At 51.8% G+C, this 15,398-nt stretch overlaps 2 protein-coding genes across 2 annotated transcripts; both read left to right on the plus strand.

Moving 5' to 3' along the window:
• Positions 1-383: 383 nt before the first annotated feature.
• LOC103710125 (Leucine-rich repeat protein kinase family protein) lies at positions 384-5,052 on the plus strand. The gene is made up of 2 exons (XM_039127521.3): positions 384-737; positions 1,513-5,052. Exons 1-2 carry the CDS (start codon positions 671-673, stop codon positions 4,800-4,802), a joined length of 3,357 nt encoding a protein of 1,118 aa, XP_038983449.3. The 5' UTR covers positions 384-670; the 3' UTR covers positions 4,803-5,052.
• Positions 5,053-7,933: 2,881 nt separating this feature from the next.
• On the plus strand, positions 7,934-13,788 carry LOC120110150 (uncharacterized). Its single transcript, XM_089924106.1, has 2 exons — positions 7,934-11,258; positions 13,715-13,788. The coding sequence occupies exons 1-2, from the start codon at positions 7,934-7,936 to the stop codon at positions 13,786-13,788; spliced, it is 3,399 nt and encodes a 1,132-aa protein (XP_089780232.1).
• The last annotated feature ends 1,610 nt before the right edge of the window (positions 13,789-15,398 follow it).

Below are 15,398 nucleotides of genomic sequence, written 5' to 3' on the forward strand. Positions count from 1 at the left end.
AAATTATTGGTCGACAAAAGACTAAAAAATCAAAATAAAAATTAGATATCATATAAATCAATAACTTCAACCCTTATTCTATCTAATGTGAATGGTAGAAGCTTTTACCCGGACAACCATGGGGACAAGCCTAACCCCACGTACGCTCTTCTCCCCTAACTTTCTTCGTCAAGGCTCAACCAAAGCCCAAATTTGGACACAGTCAACAAGGGCGGCCTTCCTCTAGGAACCAAAGAAAGAAAGATTATTCAGCCTAAGACTCTAAGGAGACCGGGACACACTAAAAACCAAATTTAAAAAGTCAAGCCATATATGTAGTACCTACTAAGAGATCTATAATTGATAAAAAAAGAGGAAAATATCATTGATTACTGAGATAACAATCTTTGTTATTATTTTTACTATACCGTATTCATGTTATGCTGACATTTCAAGAGAAACTATAGAATGGTAAGAGGAAAAGAAAGACCAGCATTCTTCCTTCCTTAATACCAATATTCTATGCTTAATTGTGTGCCATGCTCTCTACGAGGCTTTACAAAAGAATATAGAAGAAAAAGAAGAACAGAGGAAGGAGAAGCTCTGTTTGTCAGGAGGAAGGATATCATAGTTGTTCATTTGCAATCTTATTCCTCTTCTTTTTCTTCTATTCGATGATAGCAGCTGGGACATGTCGGAAGAGGAAGCGGGTCTGTCGTGTCATTTTCTCTTCATCCTCTCCTTAATTCTTATTACAGGTATCATTCAGACACGCACCTTCTTCTTCTCCTCCTCTCTCTTGATTCCTTGGGTTTGGTTCTTCGGTACACAAGTTTTTGTTGTCACCGTGGATGCTGTATTTCTTTGGGCGCAAGAATTACAGGCTTTTCAAGTTTCATGAGAAGAAGTTCTGTCAGAGCTTCGTGGATCGATATTGATTCCCTTTTCAACAAAATTTTTATGTTATGAAGCCAATTCAGCATTAAAATTCTACCATAAAACTACTTTCTAGGGAAGTAATTTTGCTTGTAGCATGGTTTAAAAGCCTAATTTTCTGTCGTTCTGATCTTCCTCTGTTCACAACCTGATGTCTCTCTGCTTTCTTTCTTTTTTCGCTATGTTTCCAAGACATATAGCTTTGGAGCTCCGAACATTAAAGAGTCCCAGATCTCATCCATCTCTTTCTTACAACCTCCTCTAATCCATCTCTTTTTTATTTTGAGTTCATGTTCCTCATAATTCATGCTTTAACCACAACCTTCTTGGGGCTTCCTGGACGCAAATCCTTCTTTTCTCTACTTCAATGATCTTTAGAAGACCAAGGTTAACCCCCAAACTAGTATTCAGGCTATCCTTCCTCAATCCTTCTTGGGTTTCGAAATGGTTTTGGTTTTGACGAAAAGCATTTATCAGCCTTCTGAAATATCTAAACTTTCTGAATCCTTTGTAGGGAGATATCCCTCTGCTCTGCTCTGCTCTGCTCATTGTTTGCGAGAGCTTATTTGCTAGTACTTTCGTTCTACTCTGCTGCAGGTCGGGCGATAACTGCCAAAGAGACTCCACAGAGCGACAAGGAAGTCCTGCTTCAGCTTAAGGACTTCCTCCAAAAGAACAACCTCATATACAGAGGTGGCTATGCTCAATGGAATGAGTCCGAAACCTCCCCCTGTAACTGGCTCGGCATTGGCTGCAGCGGCGACGGGCGTGTCACCCGTGTTGACCTATCCGCCTCCAACATCTCCGGCGCCATCTTCCCCAGCTTCTCCCTCCTCACCGAGCTCGCGTTCCTTGACCTCTCAGCCAACACCATCGGCGGCCGCATCCCGAGCGACCTCAACAGTTGCGTCAACCTCCGGTACCTCAACCTCTCCCACAACCTCCTCGATGGAGAATTGAACCTGACCGGACTGAACAATTTGGAGACGCTCGACCTTGGCATCAATCGGTTCGTCGGAGAGATCCAGTCCAACTTCCCGGCGATATGCGAGAACCTCGTCACCCTCAACATTTCAACAAATAACTTGACCGGAGAGATCACCGGCCGCATCGATCAGTGCCCCAAGCTCCAGTACCTCGACCTGAGCTCGAACCAGTTCTATGGAGAAATCTGGGATGGCTTCTCCAAGCTCAGGGAATTCGTGGCATCCGAGAACCTTTTCACCGGCAAATTCTCTGCAGAGAGCTTCCCATCGGACTGCGGGCTCGAAATCTTGGACCTTTCGGCGAATAGTTTCGATGGAGTCTTCCCCGATTCGATTGCCAACTGCTCGAAGCTAAACCATGTGAGCCTCTGGGGGAATTCCTTCACCGGCAGGGTGCCCTCCGGCATCGGATCACTCTCACAGCTCCAAACACTCATACTAGGCAAAAACAGTTTTGATCGAGACATCCCCAGCGAGCTGCTGAATTGCTCCAAATTGGTGTTCCTTGATGTCAGCAAGAACTATTTTGGCGGTGAAATCCAACAAATTTTCGGGCAATTCACAACATTGAGAAACTTGGTCCTGCATACTAATCAGTACACCAGCGGCATGGAGTCCTCCGGCATCTTCAAGCTTCCGCACCTTGCAAGATTAGACCTCAGCTACAACAACTTCACCGGAAATCTCCCTGTCCAGATCGCCGACATGCCAAGCCTCAGATACTTGATTCTTGCCTATAATAACTTCAATGGAAGCATCCCGCCGGAATTCGGCAACATCACCGAACTCCAAGCACTCGATCTTTCCTTCAATGAACTCACCGGCTCGATCCCTCCGACGATCGGGAATTTAAAGTCCCTCCTCTGGCTCATGCTAGCCAATAATAGTCTCACAGGAGAAATTCCGCGGGAGATCGGGAACTGCAGCAGCTTGCTGTGGCTGAACCTCGCCAACAACCGTCTCACGGAGAAAATTCCGCCGGAGATATCGGCAATTGGGAGCGATCCAGTCCCGACATTCGAGACCAACCGCGGCGACAGCCTCATGGCCGGCTCCGGCGAGTGCCTGGCCATGAAGCGGTGGATTCCGGCTTCCTACCCGCCCTTCAGCTTCGCCTACGGCCTGATGACGACAAAGAACTGCCAGTTTATTTGGGATCAGCTTCTCAAGGGGCATGGGATTTTCCCGATGTGCCTGAATTCCACCTCGCCCTTCCGGACGCTGACGATATCCGGCTACCTCCAGCTCTCCGGCAACCAGCTTTCAGGCGAGGTCCCGCCGGAGATCGGCCAGATGAGGAATCTTAGTTTAGTCCATCTCAACATCAATCAGCTCTCCGGCCGTCTCCCGCCGGAGATCGGACGGCTCCCGCTCGTCGCCCTCAACGTCTCCAACAACAGCTTCTCCGGCCCGATCCCACCGGAGCTCGGCGGGATCCAGTGCCTACAGAACCTGGATCTCTCGTGCAACAACTTCTCCGGCGAGTTTCCAGCAAGCCTCAACCGCCTCGCCGACCTCAGCAAGTTCAACGTCTCCTTCAACCCCCTCCTCTCCGGCGTCATCCCAGTCGCGGGCCAGATCGCCACCTTCGACAACGACTCATTCCTCGGCGACCCACTCATCTCCTTCCCCAACGCCCGCGCCAATCCCTCGCCGACGACCGGCGGCCGGACCTCCGGCCACAAGAGCGATTCTCGGAAGGTGGCATTCTACGTCTTCCTCGCCCTCACCGTCATCTTTTCCTTCAGCGGCGTTCTCACCTTCGTCCTATGCGTCGGATTCCGTTCACCGGTCGTCGACGCCATTCCCGACTTTCCCGACCCGGACGTCCTCCTCTTAGACGGCGTCAAGCGGAGAAGCGACGTGGCGGAATCGTCGTCATCCATGTCGACATCCGAACCCTCCTCCACAACTTCCTCGGATGGAATTAAAGTCTTCCGTTTGGATAGAACGCTGATCACCTATGACGGCATCGTAACGGCGACGGCGAACTTTTCCGAGGATATGGTAATCGGGCGAGGGGGATACGGGGTGGTTTACAGGGGGGTGCTCCCAGATGGGAGACACGTGGCGGTCAAGAAGCTGCAAAGAGGAAGGGAGGGAGGGGGAGAGAAGGAGTTCCGTGCGGAGATGGAAGTGCTGGCCGGTCGGACCGGGTCCGGCTGGCCCCACCCGAACCTTGTGGCCTTGTATGGTTGGTGCCTGGTTGGTTCAACGAAGCTTCTGGTCTACGAGTTCATGGAAGGGGGGAGTTTGGATGAGGTGATCTCGGACTGGACCCGGTTCGGGTGGGCCAGGCGGTTGGAGACAGCGGTTGGGGTGGCCCGAGCGCTGGTTTTCTTGCACCATGAGTGCCGGCCGGCCGTGGTTCATCGGGACGTGAAGGCGGGTAATATCTTGCTGGACCGGGCTGGGCGGGCGAGGGTGACGGATTTTGGGTTGGCGAGGGTGGTGGGGGCCGGAGAGAGCCACGTGAGCACGGTGGTGGCGGGGACGGTGGGGTACGTGGCGCCGGAATATGGGCATACATGGCGGGCGACGACAAGGGGCGACGTGTATAGCTTCGGGGTGTTGGCGATGGAGCTGGCAACGGGGAGGAGGGCGGTGGATGGAGGGGAGGAGTGTTTGGTGGAGTGGACGAGGAGGGTGGCAGGGGAGGGATGCATGGCGTTGAGAAGGGCGATGGTGCCGGTGATGGCGGCGGCAGCGGTGGAGGAGGAGGAGGAGGAGGTGGTGGAGGGGCTGGCTGAGATGTGTAAGTTATTGAGGGTAGGGATGAGATGCACGGCAGAGGTGCCACAGGCGAGGCCAGACATGAGGGTGGTGCTGGCCATGCTGCTTAGTATCTACAGCAATGGCGGCGACGCCGGCGGCGGTGGTGGAGGAGGAGGTGAAGGCTGACTTTCCTCGCCAAAGTGATAGTGGAATGTTTTGATACGGTATAGTGAACAGATTTTTAAATGTATAGACACACAGTTGTTTCTTTCACATTCAAAATTCATTCTTTGTGAATGATAAATGAGATTTTGCTTGTGGATGATGATCAATAACTTGCATATGCTATGCAATTTTTTTTTTTTTATTTGTTTAATTTACATCTTGTTGCTGGGAAAATTATTATATTTAACGCTTATGAAGAGAATTAAGAGTATGATGCTATGTGTCTATGCTTGAGATATTCATGACTGTAGCAAAACATGAAATATGCTATGGAGCTTTGCTTAGTTAATTACTCACTTGGCTAATTCTTTGTGCTGATTTGGCGCTTTGATGGCAACCTGCAGTTACTCAATCAACATCACCAGTGATACCCATTGCACAACCTATTTCATTGCTGATCACTTAAGCATTACATGAGTTATATGTTTAGGGTACAAGAGTTTGTATGTGGAATATGAAACATCAAGGTCATGCAACCACCAAACAATAGTACAATTTGATTTTTCAACCATTATTTGGTGAAGAGTATATGATTTGCTATTTTCTTGCTTTGCTAAGTTAAATATATGAGCCTTGGTGATGTCAAACCATCATGACTTGAAAAATTAGCCAGGTTAGAGCTATTTGGGATGGCTTTGCATGCAGTAGGAGTTCTCCAATTTGGGTTAATAGAAGTCCAATTTTATGACCTAGATTTTTAATGGATCTGCTAAAGCTTCGATCTTTGTGCAAACATGAGTCAGGAGGATGGAGTTTCATCTAGACCAAATTATAAGGTCGGGTGCAAAGTTTTTTGACAGTGGGTCTCTTCCTTTGGTACGTAGAATTCTCTTCTAGTATAAGTTATTCCCTCATATTGGATATGAGCTGTTGAGAGCCAAGTTAGTATGTGGCTGCACCATGTAGAGTAGGTTACAAGTTAGTTGAGCTAAACTAGCTTTGAGGTGGTGGCCGTCCGTTGAGGTGGTGGCCGTCCTGCTCGCGGACGGCCACCTCGCCCTCCGGTTCCGGTCGACGGAGGACCGGGACCGAGCTCTGAGCGCGGGCCCGTGGGTGGTGGCGGGGCAGCTCCTCGCCATGAGCCCATGGGTCCCGGACTTTGAGCCGGATGCCGACACGGTGAAGACGGCCCTCGTTTGGCTGCGCCTGCCCCGACTCCCGCCGGAGTATTGGTCGACCTCGACCATACTCCACATCGCGGCGAAGGCGGGCCGGCCGATCGCGGTGGACGAAGTCACTGAGCAACAGGGGGCTATGGGTTTTGCCCGTGTGAAGGTGGCCATCGACACCACGGCGCCGCTGTTGCCAGGGGTGCTGATCCAGGGAATGACGAGGGTGCGTTGGCAACCCTTCGTTTTCGAGAATGTGCCGGCGATCTGTCCCCGGTGTGGATGCATGGATCATTCGGACGCCGCCGCATGCCGTTCTCAGGCGACTGGCCGAGCTGCGAGCGACCCGACCTCGGCAGCGGAGCCCCCTGGGGGCGGGACAGAGCGGCCGCCTCCGGCCACTGAAGAGGAGAACCAAGGGCTAGTGTATGGCCCTTGGATGGTGGCGACACGGCGGAGAGTTCCACGGGAGAACCCTCCGCCGCGACCGGGGGAGATGATCGGGTCCGATAAGGAGCCAGGGCCGTCATCGACCCAGTCGCCACCCCACGCGGTCAACCCGACCTCGCCGGCGTCACCGGCGGACACCGACGGTTGGCAGAAGCCTACAAAAGTTGCGCGCCGCCGGTCGCCGCTGGCCAGTGGGGGGGATAGGCTAGCTCCGGCCGCCCTAACAGGGGCTGCCTGGTTCCCCTTGGCTGGCAACCCGGGACCCGACTCGGTCGAACCGGGGCCGAGCCGGAGAGTCGACCTGGCCGTTTTGGCTGACCCGGCCCCCCCGCGGGCCGACCCTGGGCTCAATGGGGCGGGCGTGGACCGGGCCCAGAACCAAAAACGGCCCAGGCCCCCAGCGGGCCTTGGCCCACACGGAGGCCCGGGCCCGGTCGCCCAAAATACTGGGCAGGCCCAGCGCGCACGGGCCCAGCGGGCTGGGCGCCGTGGCCGTGGGCCGGCCCATTTGATCGGCGCGCCCTGCGCCAACGGCGCGCCGCGCCCCGTCGGCGCGCCGGGCGCGGAAGGCGCGCCGGTGCCTGCGAGCGCGCCCTGCACCGGGTCCGCGTCAGCTACCGCGGGCGTGCCCTGGACCGGGTCCGCGCCTGTGGTCGCGGGCGCGAGCGTGTCTGGCATCGCGGGCGCGCCCACTGTTGAGGGCGCGCCCGATGAGGGGGGCCCCCCTGGTGAGTGGGCCGCAAGCCCTTTGCAACAGCAGGGCCTGCGGGCCCAACTTGCTATCGGGCCGCAGGCCTCGCTAGCTCTGGGCCCGGGAGCTGGTACAGAGGCCCCGGCAACCCAGGATCTGGCGGGTGGGGGCCCACGGGACTCTGCCCAGCCAGCCTCGGGTGCGGAGGACCTGGCTGACCTGTCTCCCTTGGCCCGAGATGAGCTGACCATGGATGGGGGACCTGTGGCACCAGTGGGACCCTTCCAGTTCACCCCACCACGCCAGGAGCTGGCGGTGGTTTTGGGGTCCTTGCAGGCCGACGGCCAGGACCACCCTATGGTGGGTGTGCCGAGCGAGCCGCGACCGTGGGATGCGTTTGCAGACCTTGGGGGTGGCCCAGATGGAGTCTTCCGCTTTGGTCCACCTCCCCCGGTTGTGGTGGGGGACCACCCCATCCCACACACCGAGGGGAGCATGGCTGAGGCTCCACCATTAGGAGGGGGTACTGACCACTCTTCTGCTGTGCAACGCGTTAGGGCAGCAGTCATGGGGGTTGTATCCACTGCTAGTGGTGAGGAGGAGGAGCGAGATTGCCGGGGTGCCGGGCCTGAGGATGGCCCTGCGACTCTGGGGGAGGATGAGTCTGAGGCCGACTATGTGGACTGTGACCCATGATGATACTTGCTTGGAACTGTAGGGGGGCGGCCAAGCCGTCCTTCATGTCTACTTTCAAACGATTAGTACAAGTCCATAGTCCGGAGATCTGTTTCCTATGTGAGACCCGATTATCTGGCGATGGGCTCAGCCGTTTGAGACGACGCATGGAGAGGGATTGGGAGACCTATGCAGTCGATTCCCAGGGACTGTCGGGGGGTATCTTGGTTTTATGGAGGCGGGGTGTGGCGACAGTCGATGTCTTCCACAACTGCTCCCAACAAGTCATTATGATCATATCACGACCCGACGTCGCTCCATGGGTACTGTGTGGTGTGTATGCTAGTACGGACCACCGAGCTCGGAGAGTCCTCTGGCAGGAGATCACCAATCTGACCGCTCAGGGCATTCCGGCGGTAGCAATTGGTGATTTCAACTGTATCCAGAGTGAGGATGAGAAGCGGGGGGGCGCGGCTTTTACGGATCGAGTGGATAGGAGAGAGTTTCGGGACTTTGTGTCGCGGAATGGCCTGGTAGACTTGGGGTTCACGGGCCCACAGTTTACCTGGTGCAATAATCAGCTGGGCAGAGCTAGGATTTGGGAGCGATTAGATAGGGCCCTTGCGTCCCCTGATTGGATCCTCCGATTCCCTACTAGCCGGGTTAGCCACTTGCCTCGGATAGCCTCGGACCACTGCCCATTGCTGCTATCCACATCATCTGGCCCTACGCATCGTAGCCCCTTCCGCTTTGAGAAGGTTTGGCTGTCGTATCCCCAGTCTTGGGATGTCGTCCGCGACGCGTGGCGGGTCCCGGTGCACGGCGATGCCATGCAACGGGTCTCACGCAAACTTGAGCTGACTAAACGGCGCCTTCGCCGGTGGAATCGTGAGGTCGTGGGCAATATCTTTCGGCGATTGGAGGGGGTTGAGACTTCGATCGCTGAGTTGCAGAGGAAGGAGGACTTGGGAGGCGTGCTTCCGGAGGACGATATGACTGATCTCCGGGGACTCCTTGCGACTCACCACTCGCTACTACGGCAGCATGAGATTTTCTGGCGACAGAAATCCCGGGTGCAGTGGGTAAGCGAAGGTGATCGTAACACTAGGTTCTTTCATCGGTCGACGGTTATCCGGAGACAGAGGAGCATGATCCACTCTCTGCGAGCTGGGTCTGGACATCGAGTGGAGGGTGAGCCTGCCATCCGGCAGGTCTTGCTCGATTTTTTCCGTACTAGGTGGACGGAGGATGAGGTGGCCAGTGATGGGGACCCTCCTCTGATGGTGGACGTAGGTATTGATGATTCTGAGAGCGTACTCCTGACCCGGCCAGTGTCGGCGCAGGAGGTACAGGAGGCAGTATGGGCCTTGGCCGCAGACAAGGCCCCGGGACCTGATGGTTTCCCCCCGTTTTTCTTTCGGCAGTATTGGGGTATTATCCGACTAGCGGTGGTGGAGGCTATCCAGTGTTTTTTTGACCAGGCAGCTATGCCTGAGGACTGGAAGGCCACCTTTATCACGCTAATACCTAAATGCCAAAATGCGGCCGAACCTTGTCACTTCAGGCCCATCAGCTTGTGCACAACCCTTTACAAGGTTGTCGCAAGAATCATGGTGGGCAGAATGAAACCCCTCCTGCCTGGCCTCATTAGCCAGGAGCAGGGGGCCTTTGTGGCTGGCAGAAATATTTCCCATAATATTATGCTGGCCCAGGAAATGATGTGGGATCTCCAACGCGCTTCGAAGCGACACAGTCTGATGGCAGTCAAGCTGGATATGGAACGGGCTTACGACAGGATCAGGTGGAGCTTTCTCCAGCAGGCGCTGGAGGCTTACGGCTTCCCCAGGCAGTGGATCGGCTGGGTTATGGGGTGTGTTCGGGGGCCAAAGTTCTCTATCTTGGTCAATGGCACACCGTCACCTTACTTTGAGTCCTCTATAGGGCTACGACAGGGATGTCCTTTATCTCCCTACTTGTTTATTATCTGTGCTGATATCTTATCTCGGTCTTTGCAGAGAGTGTGCGCTAGCCGTGAGCTGGAGGCCTACACCCCAGCCACGGGGGCTCGCCCTATCTCACATTTACTTTTTGCTGACGACTGTCTTCTTTTGGCCAGGGCACGGACTACAGAGGCTCGGGTCCTTCGCAGGGTGGTAGCGGCATACTGCGCGGCGTCCGGCCAGAGGGTGAATTTTTCCAAATCCACCATCTCCTTCAGCCCCAGCACAGAGAGCGGAGTCAGACAGGAGATCAGAGGGATCCTCCAGATACCGGAGCAGGAAGGGACGCTTACCTACCTAGGCGTGCCTATCACTGGTCGGAGACTGCGGGTGGCAGAGTGCTCCGGTTTGGTACAGCGAGTCCGGAGCAGGCTGGAGGGATGGAGGGCATCATCATTATCCATGATGGGGAGAGTGACATTGGTTAGGACAGTACTGGGATCTCTACCGGTTTACCTCATGGCCAACACAGTGGTTCCCAAGACGATCCTGCTAAGGATCGAGCGCCTTCTTAGGGATTTCCTGTGGGGGTCATACGGTGGAGGTCACGGAGTGCACCTGGTTGCCTGGGAGCAGGTCTGCCGCCCCACTAGTGAGGGCGGTCTGGGGGTGCAGTCCCTTATTGAGAGGCGCGAGGCTTTCAGTGCTCGGCATGCGGCTCGGTTCATCTTGGAGCCACACGGCCTCTGGAGTCAGGTGATGGCAGCTAGATATGGCCGAGGGGTTTCAGGGGTGGCACAGCGGGGCCGCCGAGTATCCTTCATGTGGCGTGAGATCGGGAGACACCTGCCGACAGTATCAGCACATATCAGGGTTTTGATTGGCGACGGTCGGAGTACTGATGTGGCTAGCGACTCATGGGTGGACTCCCTGGCCCTGAGCCGCTGGCCTACTATGTTTGACACAGAGGCGGTTGAGGGGTTGCGGGTGTGCGATCTCCTTGTACCAGGAGGAGCAGTATGGGATGAGGCCAGACTCAGGCTATTGTTCGGGGTACACCTAGCTGCGAGGATCCGATCCCTCCCGTTACCAGGATGTGGGGGGCCAGATGTCAGGGTGTGGGGCACCTCGAGCCAGGCCAGCGTTAGGTTGGGAGACATCACGCGCGCCATTCAGCCAGGGCATGAGCCGGGGCCGGACTGTACCTGGATTTGGAGGTCCGGACTTCATCCGAGGGTTGCTCTCTTTCTATGGAAGGTGTTCTGGAGCCGACTTCCTACGAGAGCAGAGCTGAGCAGGCGAGGTTGGGGGGTCCCAGCTGAGTGCGGGACGTGCGGAGCTGAGGAGTCAGTGGACCATGTGCTCTTCCAGTGTACATGGGCGCGGACGACATGGCAGTGGGCTGGGATCCCGCGGGGGGCCCGGAGTGAGCGGCTACAGTTTCTCAGGGTGACACGGCAGTGGTTAGCCAGCTTACGGACTCGCGAGGAGGGCATTAGAGCTACTTGCACAGCGCTTCAGATCTGGCTGGCAAGGAATGCCCGCACTCTCGGTGAGCGCAGGGTGTCACCGAGGTTTGTGGCAGAGCTTGCTCGAGCACAGGCTTGGGAGTTCAGACCCGCCCTTTCTACAGATAGACCTTTGATAGCTCGGGACACCTGGGGTTCCCCCCTGCTTCGGCAGCTTCCCAGTTGGTGTTTTTCACCTGGGAGCCCCCACCCCTGAGTTTCCTCAAGGTCAACTTCGATGGGTCGGTTCTGGATGGTGGCACGCGGGGCGGTGCAGGCTTTGTCATACGAGGCCCACACTCCAGGGTAGTGGCCGCAGGTGGTTGTCAGTTGTTCGATACATCGGTGCCTGGAGCAGAGTTGCATGCCGCCTGGGCAGGCCTTCGACATGCGAGGGCAGTTTTGCGGGCTAGCTCGGTTATCTTGGAGGGGGACTCGGCCACTGTTGTCCGAGGGATTCAGAGGGGATTGGGGGGTGAGACCACAGACCATCCCCTGATTCGCGATATTGTGATGATGAGTCAGGGTGGGGCCACTTTGGCCAAACATGTATTCAGGGAGGCCAATAGGGCTGCCGACTGGGTGGCTGGCCATGTGGCCCACCACTCGGGGTACGCCCTTTGGGTAGGAGAGGCGGAGCTGCCATTGGCACTCCGTGAGGTCTTGTATTTTGACTTTATTGGGTGTATTCGTACCCGCACTGTATGAAGCACCCGCTTTCAGCAAAAAAAAAAAAAAAAAAAAAAAAAAAAACTAGCTTTGAGGTCAACTGAACGTTGGGGTTTGTTGCATGGGGATTGATATGCCGACTTCACCTAATCTAGGACCAGACTTTCTGCCAACCCCTTGTGATATCTAAGCTTAAACTAGTCTACATGAACGAGATGTGCATAAGATAAGACCATGATATTGGATATGTATTGGATAATGCTAGCCTCCGTTTACCTAAAAAAAAGATATTGGATATGTGTTGCACATCAGGACCACCATGTATAGGTACTGTTGCAAGTCATTTGAAGCTCAATAATGGCAATTTATTCTCATTTTGTCTAGAAACGAGTTTGCTCAGTCACAAAATATTGCAAGACAAGGATCACGTAAAGGATTACGCCATGCAATGTCTAATGCATGCCTCTGATTCTTAAACAAGTTAAGAGAGGACAAAGTAGATATCTAGAGCCTATCTGGCTTGTTGATGTTTTGTGTTTTTGTTTCTATATATGTTTAGTGAAATATGGTATAGAGATTGATGTCGAAAATAATATTTGCATAATACTTCTGCTTTCTCTTGTTTTTATTTTCATTCTTTTTTGAAAGCAATAGATTTTTGCTTCCAAATGCTTCAAAGATATCTGCAATTTGTTCAATGTAGTTCGTTTTTCTTATTGGGTTTTTGTAAATAAGAGTAGAAGCAAGAGCAACACCAAACGACTTCCTAATAAACAACTTTGACAGCATTCAACCACAAAAAAATGCAGTCCTCGCTGATGAAAATAAAAAATTTGCGATTGTCCCTAAGTTTTTGAAGAATAGGAAGCTCTCAGAGGCAACATTTAGTAGTTAGTGGCTTATCAGTTTATCCTTGTTCGAGAACCTCTTGTTGCTTGGTTGCTGCACCATAGTTTTTCCAAGGTAATATATAAAGACCAACTTGGTGACTTACATGATATTCTTGCCATCTTTTATGCTATTGAAAAATTTCATGCATAGTCCCTATCTTATATTAGTTGGATGTGTTATTCATTTAAGGACTCGTATGGACGTATGTTTAGTCTTACATCGGCTATGCACTGGATAGATCTTGGATATTTATATAACGCATAGGAATCCTAATAACACCTTCCGGCTTGCCTTTTTAGAGCAAGATTCTGGGTTGTGATAATGATATCAAAGCAGATCCGGCCCATAGCCTATATAAATTAGAGGACATTGCAACAAGTTTATAGAGGTTGTCTATCGGCAACTTGTGGTATTTGTGATTAGATTTGAATAGATTTGGACATTTAGTCTGGTGAGAATGCCAGAGCTTAAGCGGGGAGAGTTTGTAAGGGCCTCTATGGGTGTACATTTAGTCCCACATCAGATGTGCACTGGGTAGTTCTTGAGTATTTATACAGGGCCAAGGAACCTAAATAATATCTTCCGTCGAACTTTTTTGGAATGAGATCCTGGGTTGTTACAATTTGGCTTCTTCCAAATAGCCCTGCATTGAAAGGCTGGACCAATGTTCCGAATTGCATGATGATTAGTCTGAGCCCCAAAATGCCTTCACAGAATGCCAAATCCCTGGGGTTTGATCTTGCAGCAGAGGTTGATGCAGGAAACTAATATTGGCTGGGCAATCTTGGGCTATGGTCCAAGGGTATTCCTAAAAATAAAAGGAGTTGAAGTGAAATTTTGACTTACCACAAAAAAAAAAAGAAGGTGAAATATGGACTCTAGTACCTCCACATTTTCATATATTGCTACAAGTTTAATATTAATGGTTCCCCTGTGACAGGGGATTTCATGCCTGGAGTTGGAATTGTGAGAGCCATAAGAATGGATGAGATATTTGGCATGCCGAATTGCTGACCATCAGACAATGGAGAACTGCTTTATTATTGAAGATTGAGTTAGGATGAGAGAAAGTTTCCAGGAGATTATTCTCCAATATATGTATCGGAAGGTAAACAGATTTGCTAAGTGGTGGCTAATCAAGCCCAGATCTTTGGATGACACTCATGTTTTTTCTTTATCCTTTCCCTGCAGAGTTTTATTAGCTCCTCTATTTTGATGTATCAGGACAGTTTGTAAGAAAAAAGATGGATAATGGACTCATGATCCAACTTACCGAGATAAAAGGAATAAAAAGAAAAAAAAACTTTCAGAAAAGAATCACAAATTTATGGGAAACCAGTTTAAATCACAACACTTAGGAGCACATGATGACCTAATTCATTAAGCAAAACGTTGTAGAATCACTTTTAAATTGCTTCAAATCATAATTCTTCAGAAGTCACAGTGACTGAAAGGAAAAGCAAGCATGCAAAAAAATTAATCTTCAGAAGTCACAGCGGTGCTCAATGACAACTAATTACTTGCATCAAATATGGCTACACATCTATAAAGCATTGAAATGGCATCTCTTTTTGCCTTTATGTATTTATTTTTTAATTTTAGTGGCCTCATATGTGTACCAATCCAATATATCTGAATGTTTTCTTTTCATATTATTAACTGAAGTCAAAATGATCACCACTAATTAAAATTCCATTATTCTGATCTCTCTCACCAATAACCAATACAAAATCCAGTGAAAATCTTTCCCTCCCCTATTTTGAGTCCCAAACTTTCAAAAAGCAAGGTCCAATCTCGACCATCATACCTATTAATGAGAAATTATATCCTACATTGCATGCACCATATGACTATACACACAACTAATTACATCTGCTCGTTGCTGTGGGCACTATTCATCAAGCTTTCATCTTGGTGCACCGCTATGGGAACGAGCAACATGCAAAGTGACATGGAAATTGACTCTGACTTCATCATGAGAATCCAACACGTGTTTGACACTCTTAGCCAAGCAAATGAACTACATGGAAAAAACCATGGGTCCAACAAGAGACATATGGTTCATATAGATAGCCGCAACAAGAGACAACGTGTTTGACACTCTTAGCCAAGCAAAGGGAAGAGGCATAGCATGGAACCCATGGAGGGTTGTTTGCTTGGGATAGGTTTGATGCGGACCGGTGCTAATTTTTCTCGACCCCCCCTACTTGGTCCCATAACTTTAATAACTTTGGCACCATAGGAGGAAAAGAAGGAGAAAATGTATCCCACACCGCGCATGCCATGAGACTATATATACTGTCAATCACAACCGCTCGTTTCTACAGGTCCATCAAGAGTTCATATCGGTGCTTTGTTATAGAAACGAGTGGCAATATGCGACCACCACCAAACCAATAGGATCCTTTTGGTGCAATATCTGCCAGATGAATTGTGGGAATGCTTTTAATCTCACTTGTCACCTCCAAGGATATGGTAATCGGGCGAGGGGGATACGGGGTGGTTTACAGGGGGGGTTCTCCCAGATAGGAGACACGTGGCGGTCAAGAAGCTGCAAAGAGGGTGGGAGGGAGGGGGAGAGAGGGAGTTCCGTGTGGAGATGGAAGTACTGGCCGGTCGGACCG

The sequence above is a fragment of the Phoenix dactylifera genome, chromosome 7 (genome assembly GCF_051530095.1).
Source record: "Phoenix dactylifera cultivar Ajwa chromosome 7, Ajwa_hap1_PhDact_Kaust_v1.1, whole genome shotgun sequence".
Classification (NCBI taxonomy): domain Eukaryota; kingdom Viridiplantae; phylum Streptophyta; class Magnoliopsida; order Arecales; family Arecaceae; genus Phoenix; species Phoenix dactylifera.

Excerpts from the sequence above, each read along its gene's own strand:
- LOC103710125 (XM_039127521.3), top strand. The coding sequence starts at position 671 with ATGTCGGAAGAGGAAGCGGGTCTGTCGTGTCATTTTCTCTTCATCCTC. Across the intron at positions 738-1,512 it reads CTCCTTAATTCTTATTACAG|GTCGGGCGATAACTGCCAAA; the intron begins GTATCATTCAGA and ends ACTCTGCTGCAG.
- LOC120110150 (XM_089924106.1), top strand. The coding sequence starts at position 7,934 with ATGGAGAGGGATTGGGAGACCTATGCAGTCGATTCCCAGGGACTGTCG. Across the intron at positions 11,259-13,714 it reads AAGGAATGCCCGCACTCTCG|GGGATTTCATGCCTGGAGTT; the intron begins GTGAGCGCAGGG and ends CCCCTGTGACAG.